Source organism: Podarcis muralis, chromosome 1 (genome assembly GCF_964188315.1).
Source record: "Podarcis muralis chromosome 1, rPodMur119.hap1.1, whole genome shotgun sequence".
Lineage (NCBI taxonomy): Eukaryota > Metazoa > Chordata > Lepidosauria > Squamata > Lacertidae > Podarcis > Podarcis muralis.
In genome coordinates this window covers 109,825,986-109,853,465 of record NC_135655.1, presented here as the reverse complement: position 1 = coordinate 109,853,465, position 27,480 = coordinate 109,825,986, and the positions used below count along the sequence as shown (strand labels likewise).

General features: G+C 42.9%; 2 protein-coding genes across 4 annotated transcripts in view; one reads left to right on the top strand and one right to left on the bottom strand.

Annotated features, from left to right (window-relative positions):
• Window positions 1-14,758, top strand: part of LRP2 (LDL receptor related protein 2) — a 146,523-nt gene extending 131,765 nt beyond the window's left edge. The window contains exons 70-80 of one of the 2 annotated variants that reach the window (XM_077936987.1): window positions 1,081-1,301; window positions 2,413-2,589; window positions 4,219-4,338; window positions 4,434-4,524; window positions 5,789-5,856; window positions 6,011-6,131; window positions 7,097-7,226; window positions 9,047-9,157; window positions 10,244-10,351; window positions 11,021-11,092; window positions 13,265-14,758. In XM_077936987.1, coding sequence (XP_077793113.1) covers window positions 1,081-1,301; window positions 2,413-2,589; window positions 4,219-4,338; window positions 4,434-4,524; window positions 5,789-5,856; window positions 6,011-6,131; window positions 7,097-7,226; window positions 9,047-9,157; window positions 10,244-10,351; window positions 11,021-11,092; window positions 13,265-13,426 — 1,381 coding nt within the window. In that variant the 3' untranslated portion in view covers window positions 13,427-14,758. The remainder of the gene's footprint in view (window positions 1-1,080; window positions 1,302-2,412; window positions 2,590-4,218; window positions 4,339-4,433; window positions 4,525-5,788; window positions 5,857-6,010; window positions 6,132-7,096; window positions 7,227-9,046; window positions 9,158-10,243; window positions 10,352-11,020; window positions 11,093-13,264) is intronic. The other variant, XM_077936994.1, reaches the window with a different exon arrangement.
• A 1,724-nt stretch (window positions 14,759-16,482) lies between these two features.
• On the bottom strand, window positions 16,483-20,200 carry LOC114606043 (retinol dehydrogenase 5-like). 2 transcript variants are annotated; one of them, XM_028747812.2, is made up of 4 exons: window positions 19,769-20,200; window positions 19,031-19,289; window positions 17,999-18,162; window positions 16,483-16,857 (listed from the first exon to the last, which is right to left on the bottom strand). In XM_028747812.2, exons 1-4 carry the CDS (start codon window positions 20,067-20,069, stop codon window positions 16,604-16,606), a joined length of 978 nt encoding a protein of 325 aa, XP_028603645.2. In that variant the 5' UTR covers window positions 20,070-20,200; the 3' UTR covers window positions 16,483-16,603. The 2 variants fall into 2 exon arrangements, with proteins under 2 accessions (XP_028603645.2, XP_028603654.2); XM_028747821.2 differs by having other exon boundaries at window positions 16,483-16,854.
• Window positions 20,201-27,480: the final 7,280 nt, after the last annotated feature.

Genomic DNA, 27,480 nt, shown 5'->3' with positions numbered 1-27,480 from the left:
CTTTGAATAACTAACAGAGGTTGCGATGGGCAAATGTCACAAGACTTCTCGTGGTTATTGTTATGTCACGACTGGAAGCAGAGACAGACCTCAGTAAAGTGGGGCAGATGGTTTCCCTCCCCTCTGTTGTTGGGACCCTTGTGCTGAATTCTGCTGTTTTCTCTTTACGACTGAACTGATAAATACCTAAAGTCACTAGTTACACTCCAATTACATATAACAAGCAGTACATCAGTTCGGGGTTAACTGTGTTGCACGATAATTGTTTTAGCGCAGCTGATAGCTTTCTCATCAGCAGATGGTCGTAAAAATGGGCATAAAAAGCAAGCAGCATGCAAACAAACAAACAAAATAGGCCACAATGAACCCTTACATTGTGGGAAAGTTTCAAAAGCAAATCATCCTCATATTGATGTGCATTAGTAGCTTTTTACTTTGCCTAGGTATTGAGCTCCATTGTCTGTGCATTGGCAAAGTCCACATAGCTTAGAAACAGCAAGCATAATTAGTGTCTGTCTGAGTTATTGGCGCCAATCTCCTCTGATGGGAGTCACTGCTATCATTTTAAAGGGAATATTTATCAATGTAAAATGAAATAGCACATTGTAAAGAAATAGTTTAACGGGGAATTATTGGTGGAAAACACAAAAGAGAGAAAAAGAGAATGGTTCTTAGAAGCAAAGAATGATTTCATGACACAGAGAGAGGCAATCGTTTGGATATTTTGCTGTGAAAACCATTGTCTTGATTTGAGGTACATCGTAATCTCTCAATCTTACTTACAAGGTTGCAGAAAGGATAAAAGAGACAAAGAAATACTGTAGAAATAATCAATAAAATGAAATGCATCAAGAACAGATAAACAGAGCCGTGTACACACAATATGAAATAAAGTTGGATAGCTACAAAAGGGCTCTGGAGCATATTTCTCTGAGGGAAAAAGTGGTCAGCCATGAACTGCCAAGTTTCTACCAACTTGATTCTCATTTCATGGAGATTTCTCTCTTTTTCTGCATAGTGTTTGTGTGCTTTGCTATGTTATATCTAACCATCTAAAAATACCGATTCTGCTTTCCTCAGGCTAATGTATTGGACTGACTGGGGAAGGCAACCCAAAATCGAAAGCGCCTGGATGGATGGGCAACAGAGGCAGACATTGGTCTTTGAAGACCTTGGTTGGCCAACTGGCCTTTCAGTTGATTATTTGAACAATGACAGAATCTACTGGAGTGATATGAAGGAAAACCTAATTGAATCGATGAGATTTGATGGAACAGACAGGAAGACTGTTCTTCATGGGCGTATGTATATGAATATGGACTGAGACAATTTTAATCAAAGTTTTCCCCAAGATACTTGGAGACTAACTATGGTGGCAGATGGCTGGGGACAGGGTGGTTATTATCGATGAAGTAAGGGACTTGCACTATTACAGTTACTCAAACTGGGGACCTTGGGCCACTTTCAAGTGGCCCTCTGTGTCATAGCTAGCTCAGTGCCACCACACTTGACAACACCACTCCCTAACCATAGTGCTTTTGGTTCAACCAATGCCAGTACCAATAACTTCTTGTAAAGGTGTGGCCAGGAAACAGAGAAGTTCGGGGGTGGGGGGAAGGTCTCTCCACTGAGGGAAAGTTGCCAAAGGAGGTGAGGTGTTGAAGAAAATGAGGTATTAGTAGTAGTGTAAATTGGGGATAGAAAGCAAGGGTATAAGAAGGGAAAGCTTTTCCATAAGGAGAAAGTGAATGTGAAGGGAACATGGGAGGAGGGATGAATGAAACATGCAGTTTGCAGTGAGTGTATGGGAACAGGTCCAAGTTGAACATTGAAAGGAGAATATGAGAAGAAATGGCAGGAGATGGGTAAAACACCCCCAGAGCATATAGCAATGCCTCCAGAGCAAATGTCTGCATTTATCTTGAGGGAAGTTAAGCTGTGCAATCTCTTGCCGCAAGCAAAATGCTGCAACAAATAATTCAGCAATTTTCAAAGATGGATTAGAATTCAGTAGAAAAGTATGTCGGTAATTGCCTGCAGATTATGTCAAGCTCTGCTTCTGTTTGCCACTATTTTGTTTGCCTCGGTAATTTTCAGCCAGAGTAGAAAGTTTGAGAACCCCTGCAACAGTATAGATTTGGCAAGTAGTGCAGATTCCTGTGCTCTTTTCATTTGTGAGGAAAAACCTGAAGTCTTTTTGAAAGTACTTCTGGTTTACTTGTGAAATTCCCACAGGTCACTGTGATTTTGCTTCCAAAGCATACATTAATCTCCACTAGAAGGAAAGCTTAGAAAATGGCCATAATATGATGTGGAGGAAGGTATACTTTGGTTTCAAGAATGTTCGTTAGACCAACAACATTGCTCTCCTTTTGCATGTTAACTTACCTGCTATTTTATTTCACCGAGAAGTTAGCAGCCCGTACAGCCTTGATGTCTTCGAGGGTCACCTATACTGGATATCTAAGGAAAGAGGGGAGGTCTGGAAAGAAGACAAATTTGGGAAAGGAGAGAAAGTAAAAATGCTGACTATAAACCCTTGGCTTACTCAAGTCCGTATCTATCACCAGCACAGATGCAATCAGTCAGGTAATGGCCAGCCTTGTATAGTGCATCATCTATGAATCTTTGCTTTTTAAAGTAGTTATATTTCATTAAGGTGATTTCAATTAAAAGAAATAAAGTGATACAGAAAAAAGAAGGAAAAGTGAGAGGGAGCAAACAACAACAAAGATACATATAAAAGTGAAAATATGCAGAAAAAAGCAATATACAATAGTCCCATACATTGTTGTATGCATTGGTATAGTTTTATTGCCCTAGTGCTTATGTAAATGTTACTAGCCACCAACTTCTCTCAGCGCATGATATTGGTGTTTCTGAAAGCATAGAACTGGTGCTGGCCAGAGTCCTCATCGAGTGAGCTGCTGAATAAGCCTTTCTGGTTGAACTGTGAATTAAGCCTTCTTCCTTTTCCTGTTTCCACTGTACACAATTTTCTCCCCTTTGTGATATGGTGGTGTTATGGTTCTTCATGGCACAAACGGAGAATAGGAAGGAGAGGTGGAGTTCAATAAAGGAGGGGCTATTTCCTCTGGGTGAGGCACTTCTGTTTCTCCTGTGGTCCCTGGAAAGCTGCCCATGATGGAATGCGGCCCTTCAGATGAGACAGATTCCACATGCCCAAAAGAGAAGGTTGTTAGTGTCCATTTTAAGAGTTTCTGATCACCTGTCTGGGGAGAAAGGGCAAAGTGGGAATTGGCCTTTGCCCACAAAATGAATGATGGGCGTGGTTGAATACTGAGCACACATGTGCATGGACAGAGGCTTCCCACCTTGTGCAGCACCATTTTGGAAGGGTGTTCTGCATACAAAGCTTCTCGCGATTCAGTCATTACACCAACAACTGAAAGAAAATAACAGCATCATATTTCTTAAAACATCCAGGAAAGCTGGTTGTGAGCCAGAGAGGAAGCATGTTGTTCCCATTTTATTACTGCAATATATCATTTGTACATCATGCTCCTCTCATGGCAGAGGTAGTAATGAATTCACCTGCCTGCTTGCATCGCCCATCTCAGGCATGGACTATTTTGTAGCTGCCCTTGCCATTTGGGGCTCTGTAGGGGAGGACAGGAAATAGCATGTATTAGGAGTGTAGTTAAAACAGCAAGACACTACCTGAGGTGTATGCCATGGATAGAAATGGGGCAAAACACTCAAGGTGCTCTTCAGACACGTTAATCTTGTAGTGCCTGCTTCTATCCCAGGAGGTTGGCGCCAACTTAATTCTTCTAGGAAATTAGGCTTGCCTGGTGCTCCCTGTTCCTTTCTCTTCCCCTCTTATGCAGCCATCCTTCCCTTCCTATGAGCTTTGTAACTTAACTGCGGTTTGCATTTTGACTGCCTGTGTTTTCACTAACCACTGTTAGTGAAGTATCTGTTTCTGGTCATGGCTGCAAACTGTGGCTTGGCGCTAACTGTGAATGACAGAAACACCAGTGCAGAGATAACATGACCGATTGGTTCAAAAACTGACAGGGCGGGAGAATGTCTGCGTGAGAGGGGGAGGGACAAGTCTGCAAGCCTATGGAGCAGCACTGTGTCTCCACTGAGTCTACAGCTTCCGTATTCCCAACCTATTTCTCTTGTCTGGTTGGAAGGATCCCATTAGCTCTCCTAAAAGATCTTCAGGTGTGTCTTTGTTTATCATTACAGTGTCCAATCCGTGCAAGGATGTCTGCAGCCACCTCTGCTTGCTGAGACCTGGAGGATACACCTGCGCATGCCCACAAGGAGCTCGTTTTGTGGAAGGCAGTTCGACAGAGTGCGATGCAGGTAAAGAAATGGTGGAAATAATTGGAGAGTGACAAGGTGCTTTATGTTTTGCAGAGTACATAAAGACTATTAACACATGCTTTCCATTTTTATAGCCATTGAATCTCCTCCTACGATGCCTCCTGCCTGTAGGTGCATGTATGGAGGGACATGCTACATTGATGAAAGTGGGCTTCCTAAATGCAAGTAAGTTTATATGGAAGGGCCAGGTGAGATTTGTAGCACATGAAGATCTGCTCTTTAGAACATCACCAAAGTTTGCAAGCGAAAAGAGATGCTCGTTTCAAAATTTCCCTACCCTGCCTTTCTTCAGTATGCACTCAAGACGACTCGCGAACAATGTACACCAGTCACATACTCACATCCTGCTGACACATGCACAGCATTAGTCTGATGGGCGAGCTATATGCATACATGCCTCATAGTGCTTTCTCCATGGGAGCAGGAACCCTGGTCAGCCAGAGCTTCTGTTTATTTGGAATTCTATTGGGTGCCCATTAACAAAGTCCTCTGTGCAGAATCCATCACCACAGAGGGAACCCCACGCATCTACGTATTCTCAGACTGGTCCCGATCTTGCATTGGCCAGGGCGCATCATGGCCCGCATGTATGTCAGTGGCCATGGGAGCAGGTCTAGTCAGTGCTTTCTTGATAGCCTGTTCAGTGCTCAAGGGTACCAAAAACCAGAATCAATGAGCATCAGCCCCACTGATGAGCTGTATCCATTGCTGGGTTGTGCCATTTCAAGCTTCAGGTGGAAGGGGTGTGTGGAATGTTTGAATGCTTCCTCATCCCACAGCACACATTCAAAACTAGCACATCAGGGTGAAAGCTGTAGGGTACCCTTTTCTAGCTTTGAATTTGCATGGAGTAAATGATATGAGGGGAAGCAGTCTGAAATGGTACAGCCCAAGAACGGATACCTCACCTCAAATGAGGCTTTTGCTCATTGTAGCTCTTAAGACCTCATTCTAAAGGTGTTTGTAAAGCTGAGTATCTGCTGCCTCGGAAATGGGGATACGGCAAGCAAAGACGCTTCCTTAAAGATGGACAATTTTAAGTGCAGCAAGTTTTTTATTTTTAAGAGAAAGGGTCAGAGGACAAGTTACTCAGATGCCTGTTCTACCAATTAAAGGAATATCTCTTAAGAACAGCAAAACACACTTGCCTTCAGTTGAGCCTGTAGGGGCCACTGATACTCCACTGAAATGAAATCTTCTTTAAAGTTTACAAAGCCGAATTTTTTCATTTGTGACTCAGCATTCCTACATGCTCATTTCCAAGTAAACAGTCAGCAGAGGTGTGTGTGTGTGCTCCCATTGAAACATGTAATTACTAAGGAATGAGTTTGAAAAACCATGCCATGCCGATGTACCTCACAGAGGGCAATAAATAGAGCCAATGTTTTAGTAGTCAATTCCAGTTAGGCATCTCGCTTCCTTTTTACAGATGTCCGTATGGCTATACTGGAAATTACTGCGAAGCAGGATTATCGAGGGGTGTGCCTCCTGGGACAAGTAAGCTTTGAACTATACTTTTATCCAGAATAACCAAGCACAGGCCTGAAAACATTTGCATGAGAGAGCCAGTCTATAAGTTATTCTTGAGGCAGTGTTGACATCTGAGCGGTATCTTCCGTATCGTTCGCTTACCCTTTGTTTTCTCTGGTAGCAGCAGTGGCCGTGTTGTTGACCATCATTCTGACTATCATCATTGGATCTCTGGCTGTGGGAGGCTTTTTAAATTACAGACGGACGGGCTCTCTCTTACCTTCGCTTCCCAAATTTCCAAGGTAGGTATTGCAAGGTCTAAATGTCTCAATATACTGTTGTACACATTAAAAGTGGTTCACAATGGCCTCTGCTAATAACGAGCAACAAATTCATATGTGTTTCGAAGCGTCATTTTCCTGCAGCTGCAAGTCCTATAAATATGCTTACCTGTAAGTCCCACCGTGTTCAGTGTGGTTCACTTGCAAGAAAAATGTGCTTAGAGTTGCTTTGAATTGGAGGAAGAGCAAGAATTTATTGACACTCTTAGAAACATGAAGTCACAGTAGACACAACTCTCTGTGCATTTTCCGGTTCATGTCTCTGGGATTTCAGATTTAGCTACTGATACCTTGTGAGTGCTGGACTCCAGTGCCTAGATTACTTTCCACTTGTCTCTGCATACCCATAATCAATAGCGTTGTCCTTCACAAAGTCTTTGTTGAAAACTGGCGGCGTCATCCAGCTGTCGCTCAACTGTTCATCCCGGATAACAAATAAATAAGTTTTTAGTTATGTTGGCTATCTGCCATGTCTTTGTAGACCCCTATTTGCCCTTCCAATACATACCCAGACGTTCTTCAAGAGTCAGCTTATAGAAGGGACAGAGCAAGAAACATGGGTACAGGGGCTGTCTGTGTTCAAGATTGGAGGTGTCCTGTGCAGCTTTCGCAGTGAGCCCATATATCTTGCCTTATCAACAAATCCACACTTTTCCAGCCCTTACCCCTGAGGACATTTGGCTCACAGCAGAGATATGTTTAAGTGTCTCAGCTTAAGTAGCAATGGAGACTTCTGCTTGCAGTGTTAGAAATTCCTTTCTTCAAGAAATAGTTTGACTTTTCTTTTTGTAATCATATGAGTTATTATTACCACATCAGTTCCAAACAATTAAAACTTGATTTTAAAAAGACGCGATGAGACGGTAATGTTTATTAAACCACCTTCTGCTGTTTTGTTTTGTTTTTTAATGTTCTTCTTTTCAAAGCCTAAGCATTCTTGTAAAATCCACGGAAAATGGCAGTGGGGTAACATTCCGCCCTGGAGCTGATGTGACCATGGACATTGGTGGGTCTGGCTTTGGAGCGGAATCTGCTATTGACAGAGCAATGCAAATGGTAAGAATCCCCCCCCCCTTCCCATATGAAGTGTCTCATTTTGCCCTCTCACCATAGTATTGTGATGGGGAAACGCTTTACCTACCCAAAATAGGCATACTTTGTAAAATGAGGGTCACACTTCCAGAACAATCCTAGCTATTGGTGCATGTTTCCCCCAATCCAAACATTTAGAAAAATTTAGCTTACTCCATCCTTTTCCCCCGGGCTGAGTGTTTGCCAGGTTGCTAGGTCACGTGCCTGAGCTGAAAGAGGTTTGGAGTAGGTGTAAGTCTCTCCTTGCTCCCATGTTTCCCCTGCCACACCACTTTTGGTGTAAGTAACACTGACTTGAGTTCCACCAGCTAAACCAGGGTGCAGAACTTACGCTGGCATATCTCCAGTTCAGGCAGGGTGAGAACTGAAAAGCAGCTTAGGCCCTCTGAGCCCAGAAAGCCTCAGATCCACTGGATCCAAACTGTCTCGCCCTGGTGGATCTTGGATTTGAACCACCCTGTTCACATGGAACTTCCCTTGCACGTGTTCAGTTGAAATAAATGTGTGTGTTTAAGAGCCATTTGTGTTTTCAGAGGCGGTTGTGCTGTCTCTGAATATTATATCGAAGATCCCGTAACTATGCCAAAAATCGCACCGGCAAATTCTCTACGCGTGGAGTTGTTGGGGAATGTTGTACACTGCAATGCTAGTTGATCAGGAAACAGTAGGAGGGCTTACACACAAAACAGGAAGGCAGCTGGCGGTGCCTTTGACAGAGAACAGTTTCATGCCCTGCCTTTTCTGCCTCATAGGCCCTGAGGAAGAGAGTTCAGTTCCCTCTTTTTCCATAATTTTCTTTCCAGCTTTAAGACGGCACGTTTGCAGTGTTCTTATTGTTAGTTCCTTAAAATGGGGTTTTTGCTGTATTCCCCGAGGAAGTGAATCTCCTCCATTGTCAGATACTCATTTGAAGTTTCAGCCTACCCTTCCATATTCCAACTAACCTTCTGTCCTCAAGGAGAACATAAATTCCCAGTGTCAAACAAAGACTAATGCACATACCCTCCAAAAGTAGCCATTTTCCCACCATGAAAAATAAATAAATCCTCCCAGTTTTTCATTAATTAGCTGATTCTTTTGGGGTTTTTTTGAAGACTCTACAGCAAGAGAGGGAGCTTGCAGCCTTCCAGTGATTGTTGGACTCCAAAGCCCATCAGCCCCAGCCAGCACAGGACGATGGGAGTTGTAGTCCAACCATATCTGGAGGGCCACAGGTTCCCGCATCCCTGCTCTACAGTGTGGTATCTATTTGGAAATTATGGTTTGGGGGGTATTTTCTTGCAAGATGTTTGATTTGTAGAACCTTGCCTTCTGTTGTGTGGCATTTTTTAGTGACTGATGGGAAAATATATTTATTTTTACCAGCTGAAATGATTTATGTAGCATCATCCTTTAGCCACACTCAGGAGAATTGGCTTGGTTTGATAATCTCATACACTCTTCTTTTCATATGTCACTGGAAACAATATTGTATAGTAAATTCCATGCTGGGTTGAATATATTCTAGAGCATATAATGCTTATATTTTGGTTGTTTCTATTTAAAAGAGAGAAACTATTTATCCCAGAAGAATTAAAATTACATGGAATTCTTATGTTACTGTTATGTTTTGCTTTAAGAATTTATAAAATTAATGGGTGGTATTCAGCTATATTTTACTCAGAGGAGACCCAGTGAAATTAATGACCATGACTAGGTTGGGTTCATTAATTCCACTCTGCTTAAAACTTACTTGAAAACCACACAATATTATTTGGAAGTGAGCATCTCACTGTTGTTCTCAGAATGAAAACTTTGCTGTTGAAACTGGGAAGCAGCCAATCACATTTGAGAACCCGATGTATACGACGAAAGACGGAGGAGCTGGGGACATGAACGTAGTCCCTCCCACACAAGTAAGGGACAAACATAATAGGTGGTCTTTAATATTTCTTAGCCTGTTAACCATTTGATACTGCTTTCGCCAATCTTCCTTCTTCGGAAAGTACATCTGTAGGTTTGAAGATGTTTGAGAGCAAGGCAAGCAGCCCAAGACAGCACTAGGGCCTGCTCTGCTCAGATGGTCTGATTTCACACACACACTCAGCGCCCAACAGACACCATCTTTTCCTGTGAGGAGAAGGAGGAAGAGAACAAGGGAGGCAGGCAGAGAAGACACCAAGGGGCTCCTTCAATTAAACTGTCCCCTCCTTCCCAACCCTGGTGTCCCAGAGCAAGCTGGTCAGTAAATCGCACAATTCAAAGCTGGAGTTAGTGAAACACAATCTTCACAGACTTGGCTGAGTTTCTGGCCTAGTGGAACACAGCAGCTCATGCCCTGTAGGTCCCTACTCCGTGAAATCTGTTGCCAAGACTAAAAGTCTCTGCCTCCCAGCAGCCATATTTATGTCTCCTTTTCTCCAGAGTTTCTTGCAAGCAATTGGAGACTGTGCCTGTGTGGCGCTAATCCCACCTCCTCTCTCTTCATGCCTTTCCTGGTTCTGGGAGACCAGTGAGGAGAGGAGCTTGCCGCAGCAGCAGCAGCAGGAGACACCTGTGCCTCTTCACCAGCCTGACTCATATCTGCCTCTTGACCTCCCTCTTCCTACTCTCCTGCTTCAGCATCTGCCTCTGCCCCCTGATTCTTGACTTCCCTCTGCCACAGACACTCCCTGCTCACTAAGCCCTGTTACTTCTTCATCTTCCAACACCTCCTCCCCCCAGCCTTCTCCCTCTTCTCTCTGTGATCACTCATCATTGTCCCGCCACCACTCCCTTGGTGGTTCCTCCCCAGCTGGTTCCTCCCACCATTCCTCTGTGTCCAACCAGTCCATGACACCTGGTCAATGTTACATTTTGTATCATTTGCTTTAGTATTTATTTTTTAAAAATTAAAACCACCTTGAGTGCTTTGGCAGGCAGCTAGTATATAAATGCAGCAATAAAGAAACGAAATAGCTCGCATGTTTTTGCTGTCTTCTCAAACAGTTTTGTGTCAGCAGGTAACAGCTTCCAGCAGCGAAGGGAATGAAAACTTCGAGAATCCAGTCTATGCCACGGCAGTATCTCCCAGTGCTCCTCAGCCTCCTGCAAGTACAGATGCAGCACCGGTAATTGAAGGCTGTTCCTGCAAAATGTGCCAGGATTGAATATGGGGAATGAGGCATCCTGCTTAGTAGAGCCCTTGGATGTCAAGCTCGTTGTGCCATACAGCGCTTGACTCATGAATGTGGGATATCCAATCCATGCTCAGAGCCAGACCCATTGAAATCAATGGCATCAGTAACTTAAGTGCATTGATTACAATGGATCTGCTCTAATTATTGCTTCATTGGATATCAGCCAGTAATATTTGCCTTCCATGATACTGCATATAATTTAGATATGCACCAAGAATGCTTAGTTTACCAAAACTAAAGGTAGTCATCACTTGTAAATATCTGCATCTTTATGCCTGTCTATTTCTCCTCTTACACCCATTCTTGCCCGCTTGTGTTTCACTTTATGCACACTTTGGCCTGGTTCAGATCTGATAACTAAAAGTTGTGCCTGTTTAACTCCGCCATGCATCTGTTTTAGTCTTTCCTCTCTCCACCTTTGCCTCAGTCTGTGCTGCAGGAACAACGATGATCATCCTAGACATTTGGTTAAACCAGGTGCTAATTAGTCAGCCTTTTTTAATTTCTTGGAATAGTTCCGTTTTTCAGCTTGTGTTTGTTGAATCACCATTGATCTAAAAATAGGTGCAAAGTTTCAAACATCTTTTTTTACACTTCCAGGAGTCAAAGTGGAGCTTCTTTAAAAGAAAACTGAAGCAGAGTACTAACTTTGAAAATCCAATCTATTCAGAGGTAAAGTCAGTTTGCTCAAATTCATTCTTGGCAAAAAAGGAAAAAAGAAGGGAGTGCTGGATGACATCTGTCTGTCTGTCTCTTGGTCTGTCATTATGACAGATGGATTAAAACGTAAAACTGGCATGGACCACTAAAATGCTGATGAGTGGGTAATGAACTTGGGAGACATCTATATTGCAACAGTGCTCTCACATCAGCTTTAAGATCTCAGTTCTATCATTGATGATAACCTGGGTCTGGCACAAGGACAAGCAACCTTTTCTGATTAGAAGCCATTTTTTGAAGGGCATGGACCCTTTGATAAATGCCATGCATATGAACATGAACCTCACCATGACAGTGGTAGGATTTGGGCTCCCAGGCCTTAGCCCAACACATCTCCCACTGGAATCAAGTGCTAAGAAGTAGGTCAGATTCTCTGGGGACCTCAATTCAGCAGGGATGCCCTCTGCTGCACTGCTCTCTTTCTCAGCAGTGTGTATTCCGTGATGTGTAAGATAGTAGAATTCTGGGCATAGCAGAAAGGATTGCTGTATGTCCTGTAAGATTGTTGGATATGAGACTACAGGCAGAGATCATTGGGGGGGGGGGGGGGCTCCGTTCCTGACTCCCATGTGCATCGGCAGAGCTTTCATAAGTCCCCACCCCACTCTGTTTTTGAGCCACTTCCGGATCGGCAGCAACAAGCACGTGAATGATTTGCTCGTCAATCAGAGGCACATAAAGTGTTCGCTGCTGGTACATACCGTATTTTTCGCCCCATTAGACGCACCGCCCCATAGGACGCACCTAGTTTTTATGGGGGGGGGATAAAGAAAAAAAAATTATCCCCCCCCCAGGCACGGGGCTGGCACGGGGGAAGCCCGAGCTTCCCCTGACCCCAGCCCCCAGAACAGCCTGCTATCCGCAAGCCTAGGGAGCCGCGCCGTCTCCCCAGGCTTGTGGAGAGCTGCGTGAAGCCCGGGCGCGCTCTTCAGCGCGCCCCAGGCTTCGGAATGCAGGCAGCTACGCGCAACCCTTTGGAGCCCGCATGTCTTCGAGCCGGTCTCCCAAGGGTTGCGCAGAGCTTCCTGAAGACTGGAGAGTGAGAGGGGTCGGAGGGCACCGACTCCTCTCGCTCTCCAGGCTTCAGCGAAAGCCTGCATTCGCCCCATAGGACTCACACACATTTCCCCTTCATTTTTGGAGGGGGAAAAGTGTGTCCTATAGGGCGAAAAATACGGTATGTACTGATCAGTTTTGTGGCAATACATTCCACAAGAGGAAGGAAGGAAGACTGGAGATTACAAAGAGTAGAATGTGTGTGCGTAGATATATGAGATACATAATTTGAGTCACAAAGGAAGAGGAGAGGGAGCATGAGACGGGAATTAAAGCACTATGGTCACTACTAGGTCTCCCTGATACACCATTCACTGCAGATTAGGAGGCCCCTCCCCAAGCTTCATTTCTCCCGCTGCACCCCCTTTCTGAAGGTCTTCAGTTTCTCTCCCCCCACCCACAAAGAGAAAACACTACCTTTCTCCTCCACAAGCTTGGAACTGCCTCTGACAACAATGTCAGTGTCGCCATCTCTTAGCCTAATCTACTTCACAGAGGTCTTGTGAGGATTAAGTGGGTAGGTGGGGAACCATGTCCACCGCCTTGAGATCCTTGGAGCAGCAGTTCTCAACCTGTGGGTCCCCAGATCTTGTTGGACTACAACTCCCATCATCCCTGAGCTCTGGCCTTGCTAGCTAGGGGTGATGGGAGTTGTAGTTCAACAACATCTTGGGGACCCACAGGTTGAGAAAGGCTGCCTTGGAGGATAAATAAAATTCTCAGTCCGCCTTCAGATCCTTCCTCAGTACCCACCATGTTTGTGAAGCCTTTACCACAGGCCCCTAAGTTTCCATGCCCAGGTGTAACAGAGCCTGTAACTAAGTCTATGTATTAGTGACTTGCTGTTTGCTTCCCTGTCTCCACTGCCTCTGCTGTTTCCCCTTTGTTGAATGGTAGGTTTTAGGTTCCTCAGACCTGTTCTCTACTCCGTAAAGCACGTTAAGCAATAGATCAACACACACACAGAAAGAGTGTGTGTTGATCTATTGCTTATGTCACTAAAACTGAGGTGTCAGTTGAGGAGAGCTATGTTCAGAGCATATCGTACAGTACATTTTGTTGTTTCAGATGGACAAGGAACACAGGGGAGATGCTGAAAGTGTCCCTCCCCCATCTCCATCACTGCCTCAGAAGATCATTCTCAAAAGAGATCAACCGTTAGCCTATACAGCAACTGAGGATTCGTTCAAAGACACCGCCAATCTCGTCAAAGAGGACTCTGTTGTATAACTAGCTCAAATAGGGAATAATTAGGCACACTCGTTTGCACATATATTTTTGTAAACAGAAGGAGGAAAAAAAATGGTTCACATCTCTTTATAAAGAAATATATTTAGCCTTTAGCTGGAGACATCTGTTGAAACCATGCCTTGTTGTTGTTATTTTTTACACATGTCAATGCCTATTTTTATGAGCAATTATCACGGTGTACTATATGTATATCTTTGCACTGACACTCTCTGAAAGTAATGTTATAAATATACTGTACATTTGTAAATTTCTGAAAGATTATCTGGATGTCGATGTTTTCGTATGAATCTATTCTGAAACTGCATCATGAGGGGTGCACCCCCTATGTAATTAATTATACTAAATAATATAGAGGAGAAGGTGGTGGCCCTCTGCTGAGTTGCAACAACCTTCAGAGCATATATTTATAGGCAGCGCTCTGCTAAGTGCACTGGTGCTTCTTCTATCCATCTCTGTTTTACATACCAGAGCATATGAAAAATAGGTGCCTCTTTGTATGATACGAAACAGAACATGAACACTTTCCACAACTCTTTTCTTGGGCAACAAAAGAATTACAAGTGGCACAGAATGTTTTTCTCGGGCTAATATTTTTCTTGCTGGAAATAGAATCCTTCTTTCCCTCAGACATCATCTTTCCCTTAAGGTCCCAGTTTTATACACTGTCATTCCAAAATGTCTGTAGGAAGCTGGGGTGTCCTTTACATTTTTGCTGCATCCACATTTTAATTTAGCAACTTGTTTTCCTGGTCATCAATGGAAGAGTTCTATTCTCAGCTGAAGCCTCTGCAAGTCATTTGTGTATGGTTAAAACCAATTTTAGCCCGCTATCCAAAATGCTTGATTTCTGTGCCATAGCAATATGAACAATGCTGGTACGCTTTAAAATGAGCCGTCTCCGATGTTTTTCATGTGAACATTTTTGATATTTGTCAACTATTTATTTCCTGAGCTGGGCAACAATAGAAAGGGAAACCATTTTTACTGATACAGCCTTGTACTATACATCTTGTTAGTTTTTACTACTGATCAAGACTGCTTTGTAGCCATAATTTGAACCCCTTCAGGAAAATTGTATGTGCCACTCCAGGAATAGTGGGAGCTGCCATTTAGTGTTCCTGACCTAGCTACTCAGAATAACGCCAGGCTTCGAAATTCATAACAGACTAGACTTCTGCTGTTTGGAGCGCGTATTCTCAAAGTCAAGTGCTATCCCTCTTTTAATATGCTTGGTTTTATTACCTTGATACGTACTTTGATTAGAAAACTGGAAAATGCTGCTGCTGAATAAATCTAATGTGTGTTTTATCATTGCCTGTGTTATCCTTGATGGACTGTAGAGCATTGATCCACATTCTCATCTACTGGGTAGAGTTCAGAAGTCAGAAACAACCACCATTTCCCCAAGACTAGATATGCTTATACATAGTTTGTAGTTCGAAAGAAAATTGCAGAAAAGGGAACTTGCAACACAATCACGTGCATATCGGAAAGATTTGAAGTGCTCATTCGTGGTGGCATGCCCTTACTTTATTTTTTAAAGAGGTGTGAACTCCCCAAATTCTTATTTTTTTATTTTAAGCACAGGTAAGTTCAGGAACCTGGAACGAGAAAACTCTTCAACTTAAAAAATAAATAAATCCTTATGAATGCTTTATGAAAACTTTTGTTGTTGATTAAGCAATATATAAAACTTATCAAATAAGATAAAATAAAGGTACACTGTTCAGTTCAGGTCCGTGGGATTGTTAGCAGCCAAATGCAAGTAAGTAGAGATAAGTCTGCAAAGGGCGATCGTGGTGGAAATGCTTTGTGGTTGAATCAAGGTGTTTTCCTCTCTTAAGGACATGGTTGTCATTTATTGTGAGAGACAGCTAGTGATTGGCCACGGTGCCCCTCCCTGGTATTGTGGTGGCTTCAAATGCGCTTACTTAGTCCAAGCACAGAAAAGTCAGTAGCCACATCCATAATCACATAGAAGACCTATTCAGGTAGCTTTTCAGCAAACCGGTCAGTTGCAAAGCTGTGTGGCATGAGGAGTAAAGGTCTGTTGCTGCTAAGAATGGAGAAGTTTGATTCAGTACATGTTTAAAGCTGAATTTATCGGATTCACACTTCCCCCAAATGATATGTGAACTAAAATTGCTAGCCATTTATGTGTGTGTGTATTATTGAAAAGTGTTCAGTTTTAAAGAAATAAAGTGATGCAATGGAAAAAAATGAGAAAGCTAGCCTTAGAAGTTCGCACGTACCTGGATTTTGTGGTATAGTTCTCCAGATGAACAATATTTATCAAAATGTATATATTATGGGAACGGCATAATATATAACAACGATGTTGTTAGTGAAAATAACATCCCAAGTGCATTCTATTAGGATAAATGGCTTGCAAAAATGTAAATTAGTCAAAACGGCGTATTAAAATGTGCTTATTAGAAATTTGCACTAAAATGCTGATGAATGGGTAATAAACTTGGGAGACATCTATATTGCAACAATGCTCTTACATCAGCTTTAAGATCTCAGTTCTTTCATTGATGATAACTTGGGCCTGGCACAAGGACAAACAACCTTCTCTAATTAGAAGCCATTTCTTGAAGGGAAGTTCCATTTAGGTATCTTTCAAGGCATTTAACAGAAATCTAATTTCAATATCTCAAGCCCTGCTTGGCATTCGCACACAGTAGTGTAGAGGAAAATGTGGGATTTTCTTTTCTTGAGCTGCTGTGCTGTCCTGTTGTGTGGCTTCCTCTCTTTCTGGTGAACGGAGGTAAACTTAATTGAGCTAGTTTTTAATGATTAATCAGAAAACCTTAAGCAAACAAAACCTTTATCCTGACCTTTTTCCAAGACCATTGTGCACATCAAATCATGTACTGAACCAATAATTTCCTAATAGAAAAAATTCTAAGAAGCTCAGCATTGTAAACTCTTTGGGCTTAATTTGTGCCAAGACTCAGTCCCAGCATCTGTTTTTAATGCCAGGGCATTAAAATACGAAACAAGCAAAAATGAGCATGAGCGTTTACCTCTACAATCCTATGATTTTGTGATTAAAATTTCAGAGAAGTTATATTCACCAGGCAAGATAGAAGAGTCTATAAGAGCACCATGGAGACAACAGTTTGCTTCAAAACATTGGCACATTCACCTGCCTTAAACATCTATTTGATATCTTTTTGCTGGATTACTGTCGCCTGCTGGAACTGGAAAAAGCATTCTCAGCATTGCGTCAGAGAGGAACGTGGGGGCATAGGAGAGCGGGAGCCACAATAGCTTTGCATCCCATCCAACTCCATAGCGCGTCCTTGGGTACTTGGCGGTCAAGGCGTGCTCCATACACTTTGTGACCTTAGAAACATCAGGATCACACAGCCTTCTCATGGATAGCCTTTGCAGCCTTAAATCTGCTAGGAAGATAAAAGACCCCATCAAATCAAGTGAAAATCCAGATTTTTAAAGCTAAGGGAACAGAGATCAAAACACAACTGTAGTTCTAAAGCAGCAATGCAAACACTTTTCACCCCGCTAGTCATGCTGCGCATAAAACCCAGCAACTCCTAATTCATTCAACAGCAGTCAAGTCTGCATAAAATACAGCATGAAACTCCATTACCTGCAGCTAACAAAATTTCTTGAGTCATCTGTGCACCTGTTTTTCTAAATGTGTCCCATGGGGTGTCTTGCTGTGCCAGTCTTGTCCTAGAGGTACCATTGTGAAGTTGCATTTTGCCAGTTTCTGTTCGTAGTAACACATTACAGTTTGGACAAGATGGGAGGACTTTCAGCACTGAAGATGCTGATTCAGTAAGACTCTGCTCAGCAGCTTGTTAGATCTTGCCTGCCTCACAATTCACCAAGATTATTTTACACTCAGAAGGTGCCCTCCCATTTGCCTTGTCAATGCAATCCAGTTTAAGAGACTGCATATGCATATAGCAAGATATTTTGGATGCGACCTGTAATGTTTGACTATATCAGGATCTATGAGACCTCCCTAGATCCTGTGAAAGCTAGGTTGAAGAGCATAGGTGAAGTTATGGCAGGTGAAGTTATTTGCCTACCTAGTTGTGTATCATCTAATTGACTCTCCAAGGTCTCAGGAAGAGGTCCTACCTATTGCCTGCTACCTGGTCCTTGTAATTGGAGATGCCAAGGATTAAACCCAGGGCCTCTGGTATGCAAAGCTATGCACTACCATTGAGCTATGGGTTGGTCCTCCAAATAATAATCCCCCATGGTCACTTTTCTCTGCCTTCATGGAGTGTGATCTTTTGAAAACGCATGTATCTCCCAATGCATTTGATCAATGGCATTCCAACTCAGGAAACGTTTCAGGGTCCCCTCCCACCCCACCCCATACCTCCCTATCGAAAATGAAGCTCTTTCCCATGACAGTCAACAAAATGATTAGAAACTGGAAATGATTCATTTTCAAAACATTAAGTTTGGTATAATGCCAAGTAATCCTTGCAGAAATCACCACATAACTAGAATAAAATGCAGGCATTCAAACCATCCCAAAGTTTTGTGCTGGACATTTGCACTTACAATCAAGGAAGTATTTCTTCCCGTATGAGTCTTTGGCCTCAGGAGTCAGCTGGTTCCACAGTCTTTGTAGGTCTCTCTCAATGTCCCCTATATTAGTTACTCCTGTCTTAAAGAATCCTGGCTCGATAATGCTCACCTTTACTCCAAAATGATGCATATCCCTCCTAAGAGAAAAAATGAAAAACTCATCAGTTTATGGTGGGTTTTACCAATCCAATTAATGGTGCAATCTGAAGGCTGTGGGGCTGGTGAAACTGAAGAGGATGCACATGGCATATGCAATGTCCTGCTGGATGTTAATAAAAAAATGGTGAAAGTTAGGCCACATGAGTCTTATTTGTTTGCTTATGGTTCACTTCCCATTGGAATAAGTGGGATCAAGCTATGCCAGGCAGAGATTAAGATCACCTGCTGCTACCCAAGATCCTCTTAGCCAGAGATGTTGAGGATTGAACATGGGACCTTATGCATGTCAAGCAGACAATGCTGGCGTGTTGGTTTCTCACCCAGAATGTGGTCCTGTAGGTGGGATCTGTGCCTGGGTATTGCCTCCTGCAAATCCAAGATTGTGCCACCCTTACAGGAAGCAAATGCTCCTGACTTAGCTTTTTCCATGCTGTAGCCCTGATGTATCCTCTTCCGCGGTAATCCTACATCCGGCTATTATAAATGGTTGTTATGACAAATGAGTTTTGGCCTTCCTGTTTTCTTTTCCACGTGAACCCACAATTATACTTTTCAGTCGGTTCAGCCTGAGTTGCAGGCAGTCACAGATGTGATTGAACTTTCTGAAAGTAAGAACTGTTGAACAGTGGAGCAGACTCCTTCAGGAGGTGGTGAACCCTCTTTCCATTGGAGGTTTTTAAGCAGAGGTTGGGTGGTCATCTGTCCTGGGTGCTTTAGTTGAGATGCCTGCATTTCAGGGGGTTGAACTTGATGACCTTTGGGATCCCTTCTACAACTCTACAACTCTATGACCACAGAGACAGTAGTAATCTACCATCTGTCACCCACAAGTCCACGGCAACTCACCGCAAAGTGTCAGAGAATGCCTCCACTCCCCATTTCGACACACAATAGCCACCCCCTAGAAATGCCAGGCGGCCCAGAACACTTGACACGTTGACAATCCTTCCTTTATTTTTTTTCAGGAGGGGGAGGAGCTTCAAGGTGATCCCAATCAGCCCCATTAGATTGACATCCAGGGTTTTGTAGAAATCATCCAGCTGCATCCAGTCAGTGGGGGCCATGGGTATGGATCTCCCAGCGTTATTTACCAAGCCATACAGTCCTATTTGAGTATTTTAAGAATAATTAAAAAAAAAAAAGTGAAGAAGCATGGAAAGGATATCAGAGAATGAACTGGTAGTATGGGTTTGGAGACTTGTCCTGACCTCAGATTGTTACACTATATATCTATATATGAAAAATTTCTGGCTGTAATTTGTAACACTATGTATTCTTACACTAGCAGAAGTAAATGATATCACATGAACAATACTTTTATCTTGACATTTGGCACTGTGTATAATTGTGCTTTAAAAACTGGAATGAATCTAAAATGCATATACCTAGGGAAATCTGGAGCCCAGGTGCCTCAAATCAGGCTTAATGTTCAAGAAATAGCGTATGTCATTTAAACCCCACAGACGTTGTAGACCATCTGGACAAATTCTGAGCAAACCATTCTGAATGGATGCTCAATTCAGGTTGTCTTGAGGTGCCCCCTGTCTTTTGAAAGCAAGGCTGTGTTATATATAGGCTGCTTACCTACGCCCTCAGTTTCTGCCCGCACAAACTCCACAGCCTTGTCAATACTGCCAGGGTCCGTTAGATCAAGCTCCACAGTTTGCAATGACAAGGAAGTGTTGGCTAGTAGCTCCTGGCTCCCTTCCTTTGAGAGACACGCAGCAATGATGCGGAATCCTTTCTGGTCGAGGTACTTAGCCAGGGCATGGCCAAAGCCACTGTCACATCCAGTGATGACAATATACTTCCCCCTCAGGCCTTCCACTTTGAGGCAGTCTCTGATGAACCAGCAAACAGCGATGGAAAGGATGACAGCCACCATCCCTATCTGTCCGCCATCTGAAACAAAATCAGGACAGCAGTGTGTGGACCTATCTGCCACAAGCGCTCGCCATTCCCGTCAACTTGGGCCCTTCACAGAGGCTTTTGTTTCCCGTTCCAGTTTCATTGAATCTTCCCGTCAGTATAAGTTGGCAGCTAGAGACTCCTGGCACAACCTGAATAGTATCCAAGAGTAACATGCTTTGGAGGAGCAGATTTCTCCACAGCAGTTTCTCAATAGTTCTCTGCTGCTTTCAAGATGGCACCTGCTCTGTATTGGCCACTAACTCCCATCTGAAAAACCCTTCAACGTGAAAAAAGGGAGCTCAGTTAGCAGTTGGGGCAGTGCCCATTGTGGTGAACATTCATTAGTATTCAAGGCAATGATGAACATAGGAAAGTGAAGGGAGAGGGGAGGGGAGGGAAGTTTGATGGCTCTCGAGTGATGTGGAGGACTGCGTTCTTTCTGTTACTTCCCACAGTGCCATTCTGCAATGGAAACGGATCGCAACCCTGAGCAAACCGCGAACTTTGGGCTCTTTTTTGGTGAGTATAATGACCCCTTGGCTTTGTGTTTTGTATGCTGATACTGGTGCTGACAATCTATATTCTGACCTATCAGAGACTAGATTTAGCATGGTGTGAACTCTCTTTCTCTTTCTTTCTTTCTTGACTGCCTTTCACTAGCCTGACCATTGTAACAAAAATGTGTTCACAGTGTTTATTCAGCAAGTGATGCCAAGGAAGTTTTCTATCTGCACATCTTTGTATATGAAGCATGCAAAACACATGTTTGCTTGGGCAAATGAATGCTCTTAATTGTGAGGCGATTTAATGATGATATCTTGGCATGTTGTTACACAGGGAAGTTGTAAGCAATAAAGTCAGCAAATATAGCCAGAAACATTTACAGCAGTGCTATTTCTCTAAAAAGATTGGTGCCGGAACTCACCATGAATGCCTCCCTTATTCTTTTATAATGGCAATGGCGCCCACTTGAGAGGTGCTGGAACTGAGTTCCGGCTGAAAAAATGCCCTGATTTACAGTAATTATTTAAACCCTCCCAAGGTGTCATAAAATTAAAATACAGTACAGTACAAAAACAATTAAAAATTAAGAGCCGGTAGAAATAAATCACAAACATTCACCCTAAAAAAATAAAAAGACACAGCACACAAACCATCAGCAGAACAAAACTCAAGAAGAAAGAGGCAGAAATATGTGGTCCTTCAGTGCTTCCCTAAACACTTGATGTCAGAAGTGGGGAAACCACATTTTGAGTGGCAGATGCTAGTGCTAAGTGGGGCCAGAAAAAAGCTTTACCTCAAAGCGATACCCACATTGATACTTTTGTAGAAATGCTTGATAAATTCTTTAAGGAACACCACAGGTATCTCCGCTTACCCTCCCACCAGGAAATTCTTATGCTGATGTTCACATGGGGTGTCATCAGCATAAGATACTAGTACGGCACTGCAATTGAGTACCTATGGATCTATCTCCATGAGCTTTTTATCTCTTAAATCTCTGTCAGATAGAAAACTAATTATACCCAGCAGGCTCAAGGAGAGCACCAATTACAGCAGCCACATGAAATGCAGGCCAAAGATAAAGGGGAATTTAAATCAGGACTGCCCATTTCATGACCCACTGAGCCAGACATAGCTCACCCTGCAGCTGTTGACGGTTGTATACCAGGTCCTTGACAACCTGTCTCTGCCACCCACCCCAGGCAGGCTCCCCATTATCAAGCTTTTGGTAGAATTAACTTGCTGGGTCACCAACTGAGCAGACCTGCTTTAAGTGATGGGGGAGGGAGCTCAGGCAGAAACATTAAGGCACATCCATAATTGTTTTGGTAAGGATTTCAGCCCTATGTGCGCTTACTTGTGAGTAGGTCCCACTGGACTGAGGATTGCTCCCTTGAAAGAGCAAAACACTGAGCCTAAATACACTTACTTTAGGAACCACCAATGAACAAATCTCAGGGCCTGGTCTGACGATATCTGAGGCCACCACTTTCCTGAGATGACTATCTAGGAAAGACATTGACATTGCCTTGGGTTCCATGGTAGAAGAGAGACTGGATATTAATGTAACAGCAGCAGCAACATCAATAAATTAAATAAAATGAATATCACTATCATCATCTATACAATACTCATAGAGTGGGACCTATTTTTGATTATTTAGCCTATATATGATAGTCACCTGTCAATACACGGACTGCGATATCTTCTGAACCATTTTGCCAAGGCGTTGGTTTTGTTCCGTGACTTGTACTTACACTCTGCAGAGATGTCTCTCCAGCTCATTGCAGGGTCAGAACACTCAATTCTCGGGTTTTATGCTGGTTTCAGAATGGATGGTAGTTGGGATTTCAACTCATGAGGCTTCTCTCAGTAGCTTCTGCACAATTACATCTTTCTGGCAGTCTAAACGAATATAGAAGTATTACACTGTGATTTTCTTGCAGGCATTTACTGGCACGACTCAGGTCCTTGAGACGGTGGATATCTTAATGCCAGTGACCCCAGCTGACCCTTTTCACTCAGGCTTAGCCTGATTTATATCCTTGATGCGTGCTTCTCCCACCTCAGTTGCCAACAGAAGGAGTGCCAATTCAAATTAGAATAACTTTTTGAAATCTGAAAGCTGCCCCCTGCCCATTTGTGTGCAGGTCTCCTCCCTGCACTGTTCAAAGAATAAATAGATTAAGAAATGATTTGAGGTACTTGCCATCTTCTGGGTGTTATCTGCACAGCATCCAACTATTTCATTCATTATCTGGCAGGCAGGTTTTTGGACTTGAATAGTAGAACCTGGCTACCTATTTGAAAATTTGAGAAACAGCACATGTAGGGAGGGTATCATTACTTCTCTCTTTCTCTTTGGCGATCACTCGTAGCTGAGTAAGATTGTCTTCCATAAACACAGTTTTAACAACGAGTCCATAAGTGACTGTGGAGGCCAATTCTGGATCTACACATCCTTCCACAGTGGGAACATTGGTTCCCAGGCGGGAGTTGATCACAGTGTGGATTTACCAAGTGTGTCTTCCTCTTATCCCGTTTCTCCCTTACGTTCTGAGTTCGAGTGTCTTCAAAGCCCACAGCACCTTTATTAAAGGCTGTTCTCCAACTGGAGTGCTCACAGGCCAGTGTTTCCCAGTTGTCGGTGTTTATACTACATTTTTAAAGATTTGCCTTGAGACAGTCTTTAAACCTCTTTTGTTGACCACCAGCATTACACTTTCCATTTTGAAGTTCGGAATAGAGCAACTAGCTTTGGAAGCAACTAGCTTTGGAAGACGATAATCAGGCATCCGCACAACATTAATTATAGCCATGGTAAAGGTAAAGGTAAAGGTAAAGGTACCCCTGCCCATACGGGCCAGTCTTGACAGACTCTAGGGTTGTGCGCCCATCTCACTCAAGAGGCCGGGGGCCAGCGCTGTCCGGAGACACTTCCGGGTCACGTGGCCAGCGTGACATCGCTGCTCTGGCGAGCCAGAGCTGCACACGGAAACGCCGTTTACCTTCCCGCTAGTAAGCGGTCCCTATTTATCTACTTGCACCCGGAGGTGCTTTCGAACTGCTAGGTTGGCAGGCGCTGGGACCGAACAATGGGAGCGCACCCCGCCGCGGGGATTCGAACCGCCAACCTTTCGATCGGCAAGCCCTAGGCGCTGAGGCTTTTACCCACAGCGCCACCCGCGTCCCATAGCCATGGTACCAATGGCAATTTGAAATTCTGAGTCAAACTCTGGATCTGCATGTGAAGCTCTGGATCAGAGTGGAGAATGAGTGTGGGGAAAGCTAGTTTTATTGAGTGTGTTGGGCTCTGAAATGACCAAGCAAGTATGTCTGCGTCTCTTTGAGGAAGAGGGGGAAATTGCTCCACCAGACAAGCAGAAATGCTGATAAGGAGATCTCATTAGTGTGACGTTGAATTCTTCCCATGGTGATTTACTTGTTATGCATATTTATCCTATCAAGTTGCTTTGTTCCCTTTTGCAGCAAAAAATAAAATAAAAATTAATTAATAATAAAAAAAAATTGAGTGAGAATTTTGAACCAAATGGCTTGTCAAAGTGATTCATTCATTTCAGCAGGCTAAATCTAACAGCAAGCTCAGGAAGTTTCGGAGTTCATTTTAATTTTGATTCTCTTTTAAACAGATAGTATATTTAGCTATGTCGTGTCTGTGCTAGTAGGCATTTTACTGCTTTTGCAATGGTTTATAGCTACTAGCAATACAGATTTATGAATGACTTCATTTGTTAGTCAAAAGAAAACTTCCAAAACAGAATCACATCTCACCTGTGCCTGAGATAACACTCTGGTTTCTTCAGAGCTCGAAAGAAAACTCAACGGAACTGAAATGACTGAAGCAATCATGGAAATTGCTTAAGCAGAGTGTGGGCTGGTGTTGCAACATTTATTCAACAAGAACGAAAAGTCTGTCAGCTTCTCATCTATAGCAGGGATTGTGGCTCTCCAGATGTTGTGGACTACAACTCCCATCAGCACCAAAATAGTCAATGGTCAGGTGTGATGAGAGCCATTGTCTAACAAAATCTGGAAGGTCACATCTTTCCAGCGCTATAGAAAGCAGTTCTCGAAAAGTCAGCATTTCTCAATGATTCTGTAAGTCCTATCTGATTTTAGAACTCTGTCTACAGCTTCTGGAATGTCTGTGAATAGTGCATTAAAATATTTACCTCAGGAACATTCTTACCTATGAATTTTAACATGGAAACACAAGACACTTGACAATCAAAGATATTGTGCATGTGCAGGGCTGCTAAATGGTTTAGGTTGTAATTAGTTTCAGATGAAAGAAACAAGTGCAGCATGAAAGATTTGCTATGCATACTGCAAACATATATTCTATGGGCCTCGAAGTTTTTTGTAGTTTTTCATGAGTCCATCGTATAATGAATGAGAGATTTATTATATAAACATACTCAATGCTGTGGGGGAATGACTAAAATTAGTTTTTAGTTACACTGCACTTTCTGTTTTGCCTTCTTATCACTGGTAGTCAAGTTTGGGTCACACCCATGAAGATTGGATCTTGAATTCATAGAATTGGCTCACATAATCAGTTGACTAGATCTTATACTCATTTATGCTCCGCCACGTAGGAATGTGACTCATCTACTGCTTGGTCTCACTTTGTAAAAATACGTCTTGTGAGGTAAGTGTCGTCTTATGGTGAAGAAAGAGGTGTGTGATTTCTGTGGAACTCCCAAAGTGCTTCTGAACAGTGAAGTGGTTAGATAATTTAAGACTCTGAACAGAATGACCTTACAGAGGCCCACTTCTTTTGATGGGAATGCGTGCTAATGCACACAGCTTCAACTATCAAGGCTGCCATATTTTGAAGAGCAAAATAGAGGACACATTTGCAGACTTCTACTTTTAGCTATGTATCACTACGACAACTCTCATTTTACATACTCCTGGAAAAAAGCCGTGCCCTGGAAAAAGAGGACATATGGCAAGCCTTCACAAGGAGACTCTTTTGATCAGCTGTGGGGAGACTTTGGCCCTCTAGATGTCGCAGAACTACAACTGCCACCATCCCAGGCCATTTGCCATGCTTGCTGGGGCTGATGGGAGTTGTAGTTCAGCAACATCTGGAGGGCCAAAGATTTCCCATACCTGCTTTTTATTTTTGTAAGATGCCCTTATTTCATAATGTGGTAATAATGATGCTCAGCTGAGTGGGACTTTTGCCTCAAAGTCAGGCCACAACAGCACCACTGTTTCTGGACATAGGATATTCCCAGCGACTGGGATTCGGAGGCGTAATATATCTGAGAGTAGAAGCAGCTGTTGATAACCATGTTCTCCGTCTATAAGAATTTATTATCTTTACTCAGAATAAAGAATTAGACATCTCTTGAAAACAAACAGTTCTTCACTGATTCTTTGGCTATGAACACATCACAGCTTTAAAGCACATATCCATAGTTTGTTACGGGTGCTGGGAATTATAGCTATTTGTGAGGTAAACTACAGTTCCCATGGTTTTTTGAATGTACTTTTTAAAATATAGTGTGTATTCAGCCTTCATTGTACAGATGAACAAACTTCACTAACTTGCAGTCTTTAATGAAAGATAATGTCCTTTTATTCAACATTTTGTTTCAGAAAGACAGTCAGGGGAAAAAACCCTCTGCCTGTCTGTCTGTCTCTGTTGAGACCTACATTCCCTCAGGGATAATCCATCAGGAGCCTCATGCTAATAGTGGCACAGTCAGGCTGATAATGCGTAGAACCAGTGACAAAAGTGTTCTGGATTAACTAATCTAGAATAAAGGCTGCCCTGTTTTGATTTTCACCATGGCTACATCAGATTAGGCTTTCCAGTCCTATGCAGGTCTCCAGAAAAGTAAGCTCCGCAAAATGTTATGGGGTTACTTTAAAAAAAATGCAACTTTTATACTGAATAATCATGTAAATAGATCTATGTGGTATAACCAGAGTTTTTTTCAGCCAGAACTCGCCAGAACTCAGTTCCAGCCCCTCTCAGGTGGGCCCCATTACCATTCTAAGAGAATGAGGGAGGTGCTCATGGCGAGTTCCAGCTAGACTTGACATACGTCCGGAAAATTCCTGACGTCCTGATTTTCGGGTATAAAAATGGTGTCAGGGGGGAATTTTGCTGAAACAGAAAAATGTCAGGGAAAAACCCGTATGTATGGGAAAAGCAGTGGAAACAGCTCCAAAAGCTTAAAATCACAATATTTTTTTTTTTTTGGGGGGGGGGAGAGGTTCCCCTTAACAATTTGGGTTTGTTCCCCAAAAAAGTTCAACAATTTTGCAGGTGTCAGGAATTTTACTTTTTGAGATATAGCAACCCTAATTCTGTTACCTCCTTTTCTAGAAAGATAGTACTGGGCATTACAAATAAACTTTTTTAAACCACTAAGACAATGTAGTCAAATCTGGATCTAGGAGCACATGAAGTTGCTCATCTGTTCCTTTAGTGGGAACACATCCTCATCCCGAACAGACAACTGGCATATCTCTCATCTACAGCAGTTCTATCTTGAAAGGATTGAAACTCTGTTTATTGGCCTGCATCCAGCCCTCTGTTTCATCCAGTGCTTACATAGCCACACCTGACTCAGATATTATCAAGAAATGAAGCTGGGCGTCATCAGCATAGTGATTGGCACCTTGTCCCGAAACTCCTAATGACTGCTCCCACTGGCTTTACATAGATGGAAAAAACAACAACAACCCCAGGAGCCATGCTGGATCAGGCCAAGTCCAGCATCCTGTACTCTCAGTAACCAACTGTTAAGTTGTGGGTGAACATATCAGACGACACAATGATTCTTCAAACAGCTCTTGTTTATTCAGAGGCCAGAACAGAACTGAGATGAAGGGCTCAG